General features: G+C 45.2%; 1 protein-coding gene across 8 annotated transcripts in view; it reads right to left on the bottom strand.

Moving 5' to 3' along the window:
- TRRAP (transformation/transcription domain associated protein) overlaps positions 1–16,965 on the bottom strand; it is a 113,325-nt gene extending 96,360 nt beyond the window's left edge. For 6 of the 8 annotated variants that reach the window (XM_032872675.1, XM_032872676.1, XM_032872677.1 and 3 more), the window contains exons 1-8: positions 16,858–16,965; positions 13,720–13,880; positions 13,267–13,316; positions 7,500–7,610; positions 5,964–6,068; positions 4,930–5,013; positions 2,807–2,863; positions 412–537 (exon numbers count right to left, since the gene is read on the bottom strand). In XM_032872675.1, the coding sequence (XP_032728566.1) occupies positions 412–537; positions 2,807–2,863; positions 4,930–5,013; positions 5,964–6,068; positions 7,500–7,610; positions 13,267–13,316; positions 13,720–13,819 (633 nt within the window). In that variant the 5' untranslated portion in view covers positions 13,820–13,880; positions 16,858–16,965. Of the gene's footprint in view, positions 1–411; positions 538–2,806; positions 2,864–4,929; positions 5,014–5,963; positions 6,069–7,499; positions 7,611–13,266; positions 13,317–13,719; positions 13,881–16,463; positions 16,535–16,725; positions 16,743–16,857 lie in introns of those variants that run through there. The other 2 variants (XM_032872671.1, XM_032872670.1) reach the window with 2 other exon arrangements.
- Positions 16,966–17,183: the final 218 nt, after the last annotated feature.

Raw genomic sequence — 17,183 nt, forward strand, 5'->3', positions numbered from 1 at the left:
TGGGGCTGGAACATCGTCCCCAAGCTTCTGTCCCCCGGAGCCCACACTCTCAGGTACTGAGCTAGAAATTTCTGTGTAGCTTAAAGAGACCTTGTTAATGTCAAAGCTAAGGATGGAGGGGAGGCCTCTCTGCCCGGGAGGCTGTCTTTCCAACAGGTGATTCTGGATTTCCACAGTTTTACCATTTAATTTCTGCATCCAAGGTGAGCAGCAGTCCCATTCAGCACCTCAAGGCTGCACAGACAATCAGTGACGCACACATGTGTTATTTTAAATGCCTCTGATACTCGGAGAAAAAACCCCCAAAATACACTAAAGATATGCATAAAAAGTCAGTATCTCATACTTCTCCTCTACCTAGTACAGGAAGACAAGGATAAAAACAAAACAAAACACCTGAAAAAAACTTACTGTTCTCGTCTCACTGTCCTCACGTTCTGGATTGACTTTCACAGCAATTGTTGTGATCATACCAACCATTTCCGGGGGAGGGACTGTGTTCTCGGGGATCACCTGAGGGTTCTCGAAGTAGCGGTTCTGCATAAAGAGAGCACAAATCATTCTTCCTAAAGTCAGACACAATATTCCTCAGCAAAACACACCTGACCTGTGGTGGAAGAAACCTAATGTTGTCCACGTCTCTTGTCACACTGATTCCATACGACCTGGGGTCCTATGGACAAAGATAACACAACAGTGACAACATTCTCTACCTCCAACAGTGGAGGAAAGAAACCTGCCCAAAGTATTTTCTACCTTTTTTCCTAGCTGGGAGAAGCTGAAATGTGTGACAGATTACATTACTACCTCAGCAGGCAGGGGAGAAGGCAGCCCATCTCTCTGGTGGTAGGAACTTAGGAGCTAGTCCCCACTGAATCCACCTTGCAAACAGTCTCCTCCACAGAGTTCAAAGGCAGGGACCGAAGCAAAGGACAGAGAACATTTTTAAAAGCCAAGGCCTTCTCACCATCCTTAGTTCTCAATGCAATTTGGGCTTCACAGAAATAAGACCACTTCTTACAAAAAGCAGCTTCTCTGACTGAAGTGATGGGTGACAGAAATTGGTAACCAGAACTCAAGCTGTTTTTGGTTCTTTTAGATTTTATTTATTTGACAGAGAGTGAGCACACGTGCACACAGCAGGGGGATCAGCAGGCAGAGGGAGAGGGAGAAGCAGGCCTGCAGAGCAGGGAGCCTGACGGGGGCTCAATCCTGAGACCCTGGGATCATGACCTGAGCTGAAGGCAGATGCTAACTAACGGAGCCACCCAGGTGCCCCTTAAGTCTTAATTAAGTTTTATATATTCTGAGGTTAAAATCCTCAAAATACCAAAAGGGGTCCATTTTACTTTGATAATTTTTACAAATTGTTTTTAAAGCTTTAAAAAAAAATCTTTAGAGGGTGCCTGGGTGGCTCGTCGTTGAGCGTCTGCCTTCAGCTCTGGTCGTGATCCCAGGGTCCTGGGATGGAGCCCTGCATCGGGCTCTCTGCTCAGTGGGGAGCCTGCTTCTCCCTCTCCCACCCCCCTGCTTGTTCTCCCTCTCTATCAAATAAATAAATAAATAAATCTTTGGGGAGAAAAAAAATCTTTAGAATAAAAACTCTGACATATGAACAGATTTACGCAGAATGATTACCATTACTTGTGATTACTTGTGATAGTCAGGAACTGAAAATTGGGAAAACCTGCACCAAGGAGACAGTTGCAGTACATGCATAGGACAGGAAGTTAAGGGGCCACTAAGAACTATGACTGCCAGGGTGGCTCAGTCGTTAAGCGTCTGCCCTTGGCTCATGTCACGCCATGATCCCAGAGTCCTGGGATCAAGCCCCCATCAGGCTCCCTGCTCTGGGAGAAGCCTGCTTCTCCCTTTCCCACTCCCCTTGCTTCTGTTCCCTCTCTCAAATAAATAAATAAAATCTTTAAAAAAAAAAAAAAAAAAAGGAACTATGACTGCTGTCAGAAGTGATTTAGAGGACATACCAAACTGGTCCCAGTGGCTCTACCAGGTGAGACTAAGGCAGGGAGGAGCCCGCCCTCACACACACCACGCACTTCCACACACTGCTGACATCACTAAGACAGACTTTTTTCAATACAGAAAGAATTCTAGTGATACTGAAAAGGAGGCTGAAAGTGTACGCCCCTTCCCCAGAAAGCTGTCACAATAGGAGTATAACCACTTTAAAAAGCAGGAAAAATATAGAGGCAAAAAAACAAAACAAAACAAAAACCCACACACACACTCTTCAACATCAATGGTTTATTACAAGTGAGGAAATTACAGATGATCTGCCTTGGGTTTTGTTGTACTTGTTTATTTATTTATTTTTTTTAATTTCCAAAATAAAATTATTGCTTTTATGTCAAAAATAACATATTTAAACTGTGAAAGCAAGAGAATTCCTTTTTTTTTTTTTTAAAGATTTTATGTATTTATTTGACACAGAGAGACAGTGAAAGAGTGAGAGAGGGAACAGAAGCAGACGGAGGGGGAAAGGGAGAAGCAGGCCTCCCACCAAGCAGGGAGTCTGATGTGGGGCTCGATCCCAGAACCCTGTGATCATGACCTGAGACGAAGGCAGATGCTTAACAACTGAGCCACCCAGGCGCCTGGAGAATTCTTCTTTTAAGTGGCTGATTTATCAAGCTACATTCTGACCATCATCAACCCTCCTCATTCTAAAATCAGCATCCAGCCTTCCCTCATTATTCCTTCAACCCAACTATTCCTAATTCCCTTCGGAATGAGGAAGTAATAAGTAAATATAAATAACAGAGTCAAACAATATTAAAAAACATACCACTACTTTTGGAAGCTCCTTGTAAATCTGTTTCACAAAATCCAAAAAATGATGAATCTAAAAATAAAATTTAAAAAAGACAATATAAGGAAGCTATTTATCAACCGAAAACGCTGATAGTAAGTAACAAAAATGTTAATAGTCTTACTATATAAGAACTAATAAACCAGGCAGGAAAAATGTCAGACTCAAAATACAAACAGGCCATGGACGTGAACAGACAGACAAAAAAAGGATAAGTTTCTAATTCAGGAAGGGCAAAGGAATGAAAATTAAAATAAATGCCACTTTTTGCCTTTATGAAAGTACTACTATACCACGTGCGAGAGAGTCCAATGAGAGGGAGACTCTCCTGTACTACCAGGAAAAGCATCAACTGCTCAGACCTTTCCAGAAATCGACCTGACAGTATCTATCAGAAGCATTAAAGCATTTACACCTTTGACTTGATAACCCAGCTCTTACAAACACAGTCCAGGAAATCACCTGAACGGTTAACAAGATACTCACCAACAGCCCTAAAATAAAAATTCTGAAATACCTTAAATATCCAAACACAAGGGCATCGTAAGAAAGACAATTTATTACACATCCATTAAAAACTACCTTTATAAAGGACTTTTCATGATTGGAAAACACCCTTGTATGATGTGATCATACCTTGTATGATGATTTTTTGGATTTTGGGAAACAAAAAAACGCCACATCCAGTATTATCACATTTATACAGAAAATATACATAGTAAAAAGAACAAAAATAAAGACAGTTTTTTTCAGATGACAAGAATTCTACTTCATCTTCTTTTAATTTCACAATAATCTACAACAGGTTACTAAGGTTCCCAACAGAAAAAGTATCATAATTAGGGTTAACAGCCTATTTAGTGCCTACTACGCAGGTACCAATCACTCTTAAGAACTTTAACTTTTGTCATTTAATTCTTTAAATACTTCAGGGTGATAAGAGGCTTCTCATCCATCTTCAACTTCAACCAACAACCAATGAGTGGCGTTTGGACAGGCAAAATCAAAATGCAGTTAGAAAAGCAGGGGGTTTATTGATACGCTAAAAAAGTCTGCTAAAGGATCCTGACTCCAGATGGAAAGTCTTCCGTTCTACTAAATCTTCATGTTTCCCTATTTATTGCATACCCACATATTTAACTGGGTATGAGTTCTCTGGTGTCACAGAGAACAGGACGCAGAATCAAAGGTTTTCCCACACTTGCTACATTTATATTTTACTCTTGTAGGACTTCCTTAAAGAACACCTGATTTTTGACTGATTCTCCACTCTTGTTATATGAACATGGTTACTGCCCACTATGAACTCTTCCACATCTAACTCGAATCAATAAAGAATGAGTATAAAAAACAGGCACTTTGCGGGAGAGTATGTTTGCCAGGATATACAGATTGTAATTATATGTGTTTCCAAAAAAATTTTTTTTTTCCTAATATTTTATTTATTTATTTGACCAACAGAGATCACAAGTAGGCAGAGAGGCAGGCAGAGAGGGGGAAGGGAAGCAGGCTCCCTGCCAAGCAGAAAGCCCAATACGGGGCTCGATCCCAGGGTCCTGGGATCATGACCTGAGCCGAAAGCAGAGGGTTTAACCCCCGGAGCCACCTAGGCGCCCCCCCCCCCAATTTTTTTAATTCTTTAAGCAACCTTTTGAGGATATTTCCTGTGAGAATCCTCATTTTACAATAAAGGCTCCAAAAGGCTAGACACTTACAATGTTAGTACCTACTAATTACAAGGCTGAGATTCCAACCCAGTTCTGACTTCAGAACCCACATCTTAAACCAATGCAGGGCATAAAATGACTGGAGCCTTTTAGCACACCAGATGTGTAAATACCAGAATTACCCAAAGAGCCCTGCCAGTCTGGTAGTTTACCACATTTCAAAGAAATGTACAAATTCAGCCAAATAGTCATGTAAACATTATCAAGAAAAAAAGTCACAGTGAAACCTGTAAGAATTTCCCCCAAACTTAGGGTATCCTTTTCTTGAATGCAGCACATCTCCTGTCAATTCTAAGAGAGCAAATAAACCACACGGTAGGAAAAAAAACCTGTTGACACACTTGTATAAATGCCATCCGGATAAACACTTACTTCTTGTGTGATGGGCGGCCTGAACTGTTTGTGTAGCTCAATGATTATTCTTAGACAAATAAGAACATTCTCTTCATTTTCCGTCTTTAAAAAAAAGTATTTAGAAAAGAGTTATACTTCTGAGGTTATCTTAAAGATTACAGACTATCTTCCAAGCATTTTTCTGCATACACACCCTACATCAGCCAACTCAGATTCAATCTGTGGAACACAGAACATAATTATCTCAGATAAGAAGCTTTTGAGGTCTTTGGTGGACCACATGAAGGGCATCCCACCAGTAAGCTTTGGAAAGTAACGCTCCCACAGATTAAAAACGGCACTTAAGGCAAGTCACGCTATGAGTGAAGGTCTTAGTGATACAAATGACACTTCTTCGTTGCTTGAAAATGTTGTCAGAAAAACCCAGTATGTTTTTATTGGACCACTGGCTAAACACTTTACACTCTTGGAATGGGGTGTCTTCCCCATCTTACCCACGGGAAGCTAGTGCTCAGAGAAGGTAAGCCACATGGCTAACATGATACAGCCAACATGAGTTAGAGCCGGATCTAAAGCCATCTCTATCCCCTCCAAAGCTCATTCTTCCAAGGGGCCCAGAAACACAACAGAATTCTAAACATATCGTGCTTAAGAACAGCAAGAAAACAATTTTCAAGGCTAACATAACAGGTAGGTGCCAGATGGATTCACCAGAAGAATCAGACAAACTCTTTATAAGCATCTACTGTGCCTAAAGTAGCACGAAGTCAAAGAGCCTTGCAACTCTGAGTTTACCAGCCCAGCCCTTTCCAAAGATTTCCACCATATGTAGTCAATTCCCTGCCAACTCAAAACAAACCATCTTTAATTAATACTACTTCTTAGTAATTTGGTCAGCAAAATGGGGGGAAAACAGACATTAAGAAAATTTTTACTCATGTGAATCAGAACTTTAGTGAAAGGGGAAATAGTTGTGTAATACTAGATTCCACAATAAGAAAACCACTGACAATCAAGATACGGCTAAGTAACAAAAAATTCTCAAAGATTACCTCTAAAAAGCGAAACATCACAGACAGAACATTTTTTGTATGAGGACGAAGATGTTCATTGGTTGGTATTCTGTGAATTATTTCAAGTACTAGCTTCCGCAGTTGCTGGTGAAGGAAAAAAAGAAGGTCAGTATCAAATCCTCCCAACAGTCCCAAAGTCATTCTTTCACACTGTAAGGTACACGGCTATCTGCAGCCAGCATTGGGAAATGCCAAACTACAAGATAGACCCCACTTCAAAAATAATGCTGTGAATTACTAAAATTGTATCCCAGGTATGTACCACAAACCACTGTTTTCAAGATTTCTAACAGCTGTGCACCAAATGAATCAAGTCCAACTTTCCCTCTTCCACAACTAACCATTATTCCCTGGTTAGGAAGGGCCCCAGCGTGTGAACATCTGGAGGGTTTCACGCGAAAGAGCCTGGCACAAACGGAACTTGGTTTGGGGTCTCCTGCCAACAGGGTCTGCTTCCTACAGTCCTATCTCTGGATCCCCCTTGGGCTCGGTGGCTGATTACACAACCCGACTAAGCTTTCAGGATTCAGGCGATGGAGCCGACAACTGAAAGGCAGGTCAAAGGTGTGGGCCTTCAACTGGTATGACATTAAAAATGTGGCAATAACTTTATTTGGCAATAACTTTCACTGGCATTATGGCAATTTTTAAAGACTTATTTATATTTACATATAATATATATTTTTATATTATATATATGTTCATAGAAAAAATTGGTATGAGACTTCAAATAATCAAGGTGGGGAAGGGGGTGCAAAGAGCAGTGGGGATACAGATAAAAACTGGTCAGGGGTGCCTGGGTGGCTCACTGGGTTAAAGCCTCTGCCTTCAGCTCAGGTCATGATCCCAGGGTCCTGGATCCAGCCCCTCGTCGGGCTCTCTGCTCAGCGGGAAGCCTGCTTCCCCCTCTCTCTCTCTCTACCTGCCTTTCTGCCTACTTGTGATCTCTGTCAAATAAATAAATAAAATCTTTAAAAAAAAAAACAAACTGGTCAGAAGTCAGAACTGTAACTAGAAGAGCAGAGGCAGGCACTAGGTATGGAGAGGGTCACTAAAGGATCACTCCTTTTTGTGGATATTTGAACTCAGTGTACACACGTCACCAGCTGGCAAATGTGAATGACTTAAATTAAAACCTTAACTGATGAGGCATGGTTGGGGACAGAGTTATCCTTACATGACAAAACCTTATTTTAAAAAGCAGAACCCTAGGGACGCCTGGGTGGCTCAGTGGGTTAAAGCCTCTGCCGTCGATTCAGGTCATGATCCCAGGATCCTGGGATTGAGCCCTGCATCAGGCTCTCTGCTCAGTGGGGAACCTGCTTCCCTTCCTCTCTCTCTGCCTGCCTCTCTGCCTACTTGTGATCTCTGTCAAATAAATAATAAATAAAATCTTAAAAAAAAATAAAATAAATAAAGTGGAATCCTAAATTTTCTCAGGTGTTTTAATTCATAAATGCCTGTGATCTTACAGCATGACATACCCCCGCTCCCCGACATTTCTGAACAGATTACCTGGGCTGGTTTCTCCTGGAGAAACTGAACTTCTCCATCTTGAAGAAATGTGAGAAATCGAGGGATGATATGTTCCAGGAACGTGGAATACTGAGGAGATGATGTCACATTCTAATTTTGCAAAAATAAAAGAAAACCCCATTAAGTTTGTGGACATACCTTCCTTTCAAATTCATGTATTATAATCTCAAGAAAATATAAAGCATGTTAGTGAAGTCAACAGTAATTTTTAATGCTTTTAGACACTTCAGTGATAACACAGTTTTAAGTAAAAATGATCACTGTTTCTGAAATACAATTTAAGATAGAAAGCGAATGTTAAAATTTACTGTTCAAAGTACACATACTAATGCTGGGGAAAAGGTAGAATCTAGCACCTGTCCTAGAGACTGACTCTGCCACAATCTAAGTTTGAGCCCTCCGAAAAATCGTTTGCCTTCTAGATCTTAGCATCTTCAAGTGGAAATGAAGAGCTTAAACAAATTGGCACATTTTTCTACTCGGAAAAGCTAATTTATTGGTCAGGTCCATATCAATTTGATGATAATCTAACCTCATCTATTAATCCCAGCACTGACTTTAAGAGGAGAACTGGAAATGAACATTCAGTCTGGAGATGGTGCAGTAAAATGCATCCTAAGCAGTTTCTGGATCCCGCTTAGGAAGTGGGAACCAGAGGCAGTGACCACGCCCCCATCTGTTGACTGTCCTAGCATTTCTCACCTTACGGAATGACGTGGAGATTACGTGAGTTAATTTAGGACACAGTAAATGCTCTACGGTAAATGGTCATTAATATCATCCGGTGTTATTACCAGAGCCCCCGTGTGCTAAATACGGAGCGGTGTTGTTCTTCCTCTTTCTCACTCACTCCTCATGAGCCCAAGGTGAAGTCTTGTCTCCATATCACGGAAAAAGAGGCTCAGAGAGGTCATAAAACTTGCTGAGTGTCAGTCCATAGGCTTTAGAAGTGGTTGGAAATTGAGTGTCTTTAACAGCCAAGTCCTTTCCCCTTTTAAGGCCTCACTTGCTCACTCAACAGTCACTGAGGCTCTATCATGTGCTCAGTGGGGATAAAACAAAGAAAAGAGAGAGGCACCCAGGTGGCTCAGTAAGTTGAGGGTCCAACTCTTGGCTTTGGCTCAGATCATGATCTCGGGATCGTGAGATCGAGCCCCATGTCAGGCTCTGCACTCAGTGGGGAGTCTGCTTAGGAATCTCTTCTCTCCTTTTGTTCCTCCCCCAACTCATGCTTGCCCATGTGCGCACTCTCTAAAAATAAATAAATATTTTTAAAAAAGAGAGAGAGAGAGACAGAGAAAAGAGAGTTGATACAATTCATGCCCTCCCAGATGGGGGAGGCAGTCATGTACTGGGAAAACAGATAAAAAAAAGAACAATACAGAATTATGATGGAGGAAATACTGGCAACTAAGGGAACACTAAGTGCTGGATGGAACCAAGGGCAGAGAAGGTTCTAAGAAAAGCCTTTGCAGGGGTGCCTGGGTGGCTCAGTGGTTAAAGCCTCTGCCTTTGGCTCAGGTCATGATCTCAGGGTCCTGGGATAGAGCCCTGCATCAGGCTCTCTGCTCAGCAGAGAGCCTGCTTCCTCCTCTCTCTCTGCCTGCCTCTCTGCCTACTTGTGATCTCTGTCTCTGTCAAAATAATAATAATAAAATCTTAAAAAAAAAAAAAGCCTATGCAAAGGCACAAAATTATGAGAAAGCATGGGCATAAAAGGCACGTAAACTAGCTGAGCCCCGCAGGTGGGAGCGCGAGAGCAAGGGGTCCGGCTGTTACCATCACGAGCCTGACAGGCCCTTGAGGGAGGCATCTGGGCAGTTAATTAAATACAAGTGTCTGGAGCTCCAGACATGGATCTGGGCTGCAGACAGAGATGTGGGGTTTTCTACCATTATAAAGTAATCTTGGAAGAGGAGTCTATGAAGGAAGAGAAGGAACAGACGAAAACCAAAAAAGTGTTGCCACAGGAGCCAAGAAAGAAAGTAGTGGGAATCTTAGAATGTGGGCCTGAGCACCAGGCTCCCAGGCTCAACCCAGGGCTCCATTCACACCAAACACTGGTGGGAACAGCCCTCAGGTACCTCCCAGCGTCTCCCCAAACAGGCTGGGAATTCACTGGGGGCAGGAACCTTAACCCCCAAAGCTTAAGGCTTTTTACAAAATACCCACATTCGGGGCGCCTGGGTGGCTCAGTGGTTAAAGCCTCTGCCTTCAGCTCAGGTCATGATCCCAGGGTCCTGGGATCGAGCCTCACATCGGGCTCTCTGCTCAGCAGAGAGCCTGCCTCCTCCTCCTCTCTCTCTCTGCCTGCCTCTCTGCCTACTTGTGATCTGTCAAATAAATAAAAAAATCTTTAAAAAAAAAAAAAAAAGCCCACACTCAAGGACTTAAGGAACAAGAAGATTCCCACTGGAACGTTATCACGGTCACCAAAATATCAAGTTCATCAGCACATGAGTCCATACCAACTGCTGCTTCCATAGGTTCCAAAACAGTTTCAAGTTCCTCTGATAAAAAAAGATTCATTCAGCAAAGCTGCCGGGTTATTCTGTCAGGATTTCAACTCAGCCCCCAGCTTTTTGACCCAAATGAACTTTTCATGTGAATTCTAACCTGAAGGTTCCTTTATTTCCAGTCCTGAAAGATGGCCCATAGAACCTTTACTTGGCCCACAAATTTATTTCTAAGTGCTTAGTGAAATGTATTTAAGACTCCCGAAAGCATCAGGATTTTTCTTTTGTTAATTTCGCTCACCTCATTCTAATATTCTTCTGGGGCAGTAGTGGTGGTAATTTAGAATTACCTACTGCGGTTCATTCTAGTATTTAATTCTTTGAAGGGCTTAGTCATCTGAATTTCATGAAAGGCCAATGTTTCTATCAAACAGATTTCCAAAGTCACAATTTTCCAAAGCCCCAGGTACACAGACTGCTTCACTGCCTTTTAGTTCTGTGAATTTAATCAATGTGTCTGTGACCAAAGTCAAAATTAACTTGCTAACTGCCAGACAGGAGAGAAAGAGGTGGGACACTTACAGCAGACAGCCCCAGCCCCACACGCAGAGACCTGAAACAAGCGCTCCTTTCTGTGGGTTCACCAGCTCCCCATGACTTCATCCTCTCAAAGCCGCTGAGGCTATGGTTCTCACTTAGCAGTTCTTCCAAAAATGCAGAATGCACGCCTATCACGTCCTCCCTCCCACCTTTTTTTTTTTTTAGCTTTTTTGTTTTTTGGTGTGTTTTTTTTTGTTGTTGTTATTTTTTAACAGCTTGCGTTAGCAGCTTGGGCAGAAGAGAAAGCTCTTTAGCTCAATCTTGAAATATCTCAGGATTTTTTTTTCCCCAGCTCAGTTCAAAGCAACAAGTCCTTAAAAACTGTCGACTTAAAATAAAACCACCAAAAAAACCTCCCACTGAACGGAAATACTATCCAGTGCTACAGAGTAGGGCCCTGATTCATTCCCACTAGCATTTATTTGATCCTTTGTAATTCAAATGACCATGCCAACAGCTAAAAACATTTTATCTGCTGTTCTAAATCACATTAACTGAAAAATGTTTTATTACCCCCACATCAAAAATAAGAAATGTGACTTTTTCTCCTGCCTATGAAACTAACAGCTAACAACTAACCATAAAGTTGGACCAAAAAAACCAAAAAAACAAAACGGAGAATGGTTTTCAGATGCTGAACAAGAGGCAGGGCCAGACCACAATCTCCAGGAGAAGGGGAGCTTATATGGCCACCGTGGCTCTCCGCCTGCGTCCCTCCGGCCCTCCGGACGTCCTGACTGGGGCTCAGCAGGCGGACCCTGCCAAAGTGAGGAGCTAACAAGAGTTCCAAGCAGTCCAGGTGGCCGGAATCCGCAAAGTAGAGCCCCAGAGAAACAGAACTACGGGCAATGGTCTTCTCTGAGACCTTGACTGAGGACTGGACGGCACGTATTAAGATGAAGTAAGACCACCTGAACCTTACCAGACAGTTGACAGCTTTGGGACTGAGAGATCTGAAGATGTACAAGAGGTCCAGCAATGTTGTAGGATGGTGGGGTTCCAGCCTGGACACAGTGCAAACACGTTCTTAACACTTCTTTAACACCCCAGACATCCAGGGGCACCTGGGTGGCTCAGTCAGTTAAGAGGCCGCCTTCAGCTCAGGTCATGATCCCAGGGTCCTGGGATCAAGCCCCGCACTGGGCTCCCTGCTTGGCAGGGAGTCTGCTTCTCCCTCTCCCTGCTGCTCTGCCTACTTGAGCTATCAAATAAAATCTTTTTTTTTTTTTTTTTTAAGATTTTGTTTATTTGTGATAGAGAGAGCACAAGCAGGCAGAGTGGCAGGCAGAATGGCAGGCAGAGGCAGAGAGAGAAGCAGGCTCCCTGCTGGACAAGAAGCCTGATGTGGGACTCGATCCCACAAATAAAATCTTTTAAAAGAACGAAAACAAGGGGTGCCTGGGTGGCTCAGTGGGTTAAGCCTCCGCCTTCGGCTCGGGTCATGATCCCAGGGTCCTGGGATCGAGCCCCACATCAGGCTCTCTGCTCCATGGAGAGCCTGCTTCCTCCCCTCTGCCTACTTGTGAGCTCTGTCAAATAAATAAATAAAATCTTTAAAAACAAAAACAAACAAACAACCCACCCCAGACATGCAGCTGAGGAAGGACCATGCCCTAGAGGAAGACCTATTCTAGACCTCTACAACAAGCCAAGCCTAAAATCAACCTCTGATAGTATACATGGGGAGGGGAGCTGGAGTTTGGAGGCTGAATCCTGCCAAGTTAGAGACACCTGGTGAACACCTTAGCTTTCCATGGATCCTCTTATGCCACAACATAAAGCCAAGCCTACACATGTTCGAGGAGATCAGCTAGGAACTGAACTGCCTATCACAATCAAAATATCAGTACTCTTCAGAGAAGGTAACAGAATCCAGAGTCCCTATACTTCACCTATAGTATTTGCCATATTATCAAAAACTACTAGACAATGCGAGAAACAGGATAATGTGACCCATAGTCAGTAGAAACTAATCCTCATCTAGCCCAAATGTTGGATTTATTAAAGACTTTAACGCAGTCATTATAAAACAGTCCAAGAATAATAACAACAACAAGACGATGTTGGTACATGATGATAATCTCTTGAAGAAGGGAAATCTGAAAGAACCAAATGGAAATTCTAAAACTGAAAGTACAAGAACTAAAACAAAAACATATAAAAAGTAAACTGAAACTTTACAACCTCTCAGCCAACTAGACAAGACACAGAAACAGCAAACCTGAGGGCAGATAATGGAAATCATCCCATCCAGAGAACAAAGGGAAGACTGAAGAAAAGTGAACAGAGCCCAAGGACCCACGGTCCGCTGGGAAATCATGGAACATGAGGCTCGGAAAGAGGAACTGGTCAAGGTCACGCAAGTGCTCTCAGTCCACAGTAACACACCTGAAAGTAATGAACCTACAGTGTAAGTCTGAAGGCATCCTGAAAGTTTATGCCTCTCAAGATGGAAAAAAGTTTAACCACCAAAACCAAAGCAACATCCCTCAACATCATTTGAAGTTTACAGTCACTGGTATGAAGAAGCTGGACAACACTATGCACACATCAAATTTCAGTTGTGAAATAACATAAATCACATTAACAGAATGATTTTGACTCACTAGTAAGACCAACAAAGAAGCGACTAGCAAGTTCACGTAAATATTTACCTCGTAATTAAAAAAATATATACATTAAACTCATACCTCAAAATTTTCACTAACTTCTTGCATCATTTTTAACTTTGTTTCATCAGCTGTGAATGACAAAACAAGTCGTCAGATAATCGAAATTACATTAAGGATCTTCACAAAATTAATGGATTTAACAACTTAAGAGAAGCAATCAGATCTTATCAGTTTCACTGTCACAGTCCAACAGAAGGCACATAACTAGTTTCCCTACAACCAGTCACACACATTCACACTCTCAGACGTACGTGTGCATGCACAGACAAGGATACACACACACACACACACACACACACAAGTGCCTCTTTGGGGCTCCAGGTAGTAATGTACATCACTTTGCTTCTCCACAAGGCAGAGAATGGGAAATTTAGGGTAAGAATATTTGTTCATCTCAATGTGTACATCATCTGAATTGAGATGAAGGAGTCACCATAACGCATTTCTTAATGACAAGAAGGATCAACTCACGTGTATTTACATCCGTGAGAGCTGCCACAAACTGAAGGTATTTTTTCATCAGAGTGGTTTGGTCAACCACCGTGGCCCCCTGCGTTGCAACAAATGCCATTTTTCTTTTGAGCTGGTTTGTTTCTCAAGAGAAAAGTATCAGGCCCATGAGTTCACCCAGCCTATGAAAAGAAGCATATGGTTAGCCAACTTATTGAAGGCACAGGCTCACGGTCGTTATGAAAATCATATCTAAATGGCTGTATTTAGCTAATTACTTTTTAATTAACCCACAATACTATTCCCTCTGCTTTTTTGAAAGTAAAATTTACTTGAACCCATTTTTTCTATTAATTTCTAAACATGATTTTTATAAACAGAGGCTTTTCCCTCCCTTACTGTTTATCCTTCTTTCCCTAGGCCAGGGGTGGGCAACCTCTCTGTAAGCCAGACAGTAAATATTTCAGACTTTGTGGTCTCTATCAAAACTACTCAGGGGGTGCCTGGGTGGCTCAGTGGGTTAAGCTGTTGCCTTCGGCTCGGGTCATGATCTCAGGGTCCTGGGATCGAGTTCCGCATCGGGCTCTCTGCTTGGCAGGGAGCCTGCTTCCCTTCCTCTCTCTCTGCCTGCCTCTCTGCCTACTTGTGGTCTCTGTCAAATAAATAAATAAAATCTTAAAAAAAAAAAAAAACCTACTCAGCTCTGTTACAGCCAGAAAACAGCCGTGGACCACATAAATGGAAGAGCATGGCTGTGATCCATAAAACTGTATTTAGGAACACTGAAATTTGAGTGTGATGTAATTCTTCACTTGATCTTAGCCAAAAGGCCGAGAAAAGTTGAAAAAAAGAGTAATGTTTCATGGCATTTAAGAATGTCATAGAATTCTTAAATGCCATGAAACATTACTCTTTTTTTCAACTTTTCTCAACTATTTAAAAACGTAAAAATTCTTAGTTCGTGGGCCAAATAAAAAGAGGTAGCTGAGGGGCACCTGACAGGCTCAATCTGTGGAACACGCAACTCTTGGTCTTGGGGTTGTAAGCTCGAGCCCCACGTTGGGTGTAGAGCTTGCCTAAAAATAAAAATCTTGGGGCGCCTGGGTGGCTCAGTGGGTTAAGCCTCTGCCTTTGGCTCAGGTCATGATCTCAGGGTCCTGGGAGCGAGCCCCGCATGGGGCTCTCTGCTCAGCAGGGATCCTGCTCCCCCCGCCCCCGCCTGCCTCTCTGCTTACTTGTGATCTCTCACTGTCAAATAATAAAATCTTTTAAAAATAAAAATAAGTATCTTAAAACAACAACAAAAAAAGGGCAGCTGACTGGATTGGGCAACCTCTACCCTAGGTGACTGGTTTTCACACTTCAGTGTGCACTAAGATCACCAGGTGCCAAAGGTAAACCTCCAAGCACTACCCAGAGACTGTGGTTCAGTGAGGGGCCCGGGAAGCTGTAGATTTTGCTTGCAGCAGCACAAAGTAGGCACTTAGGAAATGCTGCCTGAATGAATGAATGAATGAATACTTCAAGTTGCTGAGGACCACACTTGAAGAACTACCTCTCCAGGCTGACACCTACACAGAGGGAGACCTGGTTTCTGCTTTAAGAGCTCACAAAAAGTGGGGCGCCTGGGTGGCTCAGTGGGTTGGGCCACTGCCTTCGGCTCAGGTCCTGATCTCAGGGTCCTGGGATCGAGCCCCGCATCGGGCTCTCTGCTCAGCGGGGAGCCTGCTTCCTCCTCTCTCTCTGCCTGCCTCTCTGCCTGCTTGTGATCTCTCTCTGTCAAATAAATAAATAAAATCTTAAAAAAAAAAAAAAGAGCTCACAAAAAGTATCTTGAGAACCTGGTTAATTTGCTTTTACGCATCCTCCTTGTATATATAACCGTTTATTTTCACTCTGCATCAAAAGGCAGCTTCATGACTTAATTTTCTCGTCCTTTCTGCAGGCCTTTCAAAAGCCCTCCCTACCGGAAGCCCTCCCTTAGCGGCTCACACTTCTGCTCCCAAGTGACGGGGACACCCTGACTCCACATAGCCTCTCCGGGCCACTCTCTTCGAGACACCAAAAGCACTTCTCCCACGCAGAGAAGACGCCGACTGCTGCTCTCTCGCACTCCTCCGACTCAGAGCAGGAAAACTCTCCGAGACTGAAGAGAGGCACCCTGTCAGCCCCGCTGGATGACCTGACGACTGCTTCCTCTTTGAGGACGCACGCCCTCCGCCAAACACGAATGCCCCCCCAACCCCCATCCCATCCCTGGGGACCCAAGAGCAGGGTCAGGGCCTCTCCGTGCCTACGAAACTTGTGGTCGTGCCCAAACTCCTTAAAAGCTTGAACCCCCTCTTTCACCGAAGTCGGTTCACTCTTCCATTTCCCGGAGCCCCAAAAGGCCAGGCCCCGCGTTCCTGCCGGGCCGTGGGGGGAGGAGGCGTGGGCCTGAGAAGGGAAAACGGCCCATCGCGCCTGTCCGTGGGAGAGAGGCTTGAAGACGCCGGGGCCGAGGGCCTGGCCTCCGTCCGGCCCCCTCTTCCCGGCCCAGGTGAAAAGGCCGGCGCCGCCCGCGCACGGACGGACAAACGGCCCCGCCGCCCCGCCCCACCGCGCCGCGCGGAGCCTGATGCAGCGCCGCCGGGCCAGAGGGGGCGCTGTCTTGGCCGCTACCTTCGCTCTCCGCGCCGGGCCAGACCAGCCAGGGGCCTGCGTGGAGGCCGGGGGTGCCAGGCTGGCCTGGGGACGCTTCTGGGGGTACGGGGCCCCAAACCCACGCTCTCTCTCCCAGGTCTCAAACGGCTCGCCGTTTCCCTCCTTTTGTCGCCGTCTCCGGACACCCAGCGTCCGCCCTCCAGGCCGCGGTACGGCGAGCGCCGAGGGCCAATTCTCGCGCCGCTAGCCCTCCGCCTCCCAGCGCTCCTCAGCGCGGCCAAGCAGCGGGAGGCTACAGGGCGGCCGCCGGCTTCGGCCTGCCGGGCCGGGCACCGGTGGGTACCGGGAGGGGATGGCCGGGTGGAGCGGACGCAAGGAGCCTACCTCTGTCGCTGCGCGGAGCCGCCGCGCCGCAGAGGCCTCCTCCCCACGCTGGGGACCCGCCGCACCGGCCCGGGCCTCCGCGCGCGCCTCCCGGGGCCGTTCCGCCGCCCTCTCGCGCCGGCCCGCGCTTACCCTAAGCTCGGCGGCGGGCCTCCTGCAGACCCAGCCCGCGACCCCCGGCGAAGCCCTCGCCGCCGCAGCCACAGCCGCCGTGCAGTCCCGCCCCCGCTTAAAGCGGCCGCGCCCGCCGCGGGAGAAATAGGTCCGGGCGCGCCGCCCCCAAGTGGGTGCGGCCTGGGCGAGCGGCGGGAGCGGGGAGGGGCGTTGCGCCGGGTCTGTCCCGCTGGACCCTTTAAACCGCCTGGTGGGCGGGCCGCCCGCATGGCTGGAGAGGCCGCAGGTGCCGGCAGTCTTGGGGCTCCTTCTGCCCTAAATAGGCGCGCAGGAGCCAGGTCTGG

The sequence above is a fragment of the Lontra canadensis genome, unplaced genomic scaffold (assembly GCF_010015895.1).
Source record: "Lontra canadensis isolate GAN:19392208 unplaced genomic scaffold, GSC_riverotter_1.0 scaffold45, whole genome shotgun sequence".
NCBI classification, from domain to species: Eukaryota; Metazoa; Chordata; class Mammalia; order Carnivora; family Mustelidae; genus Lontra; species Lontra canadensis.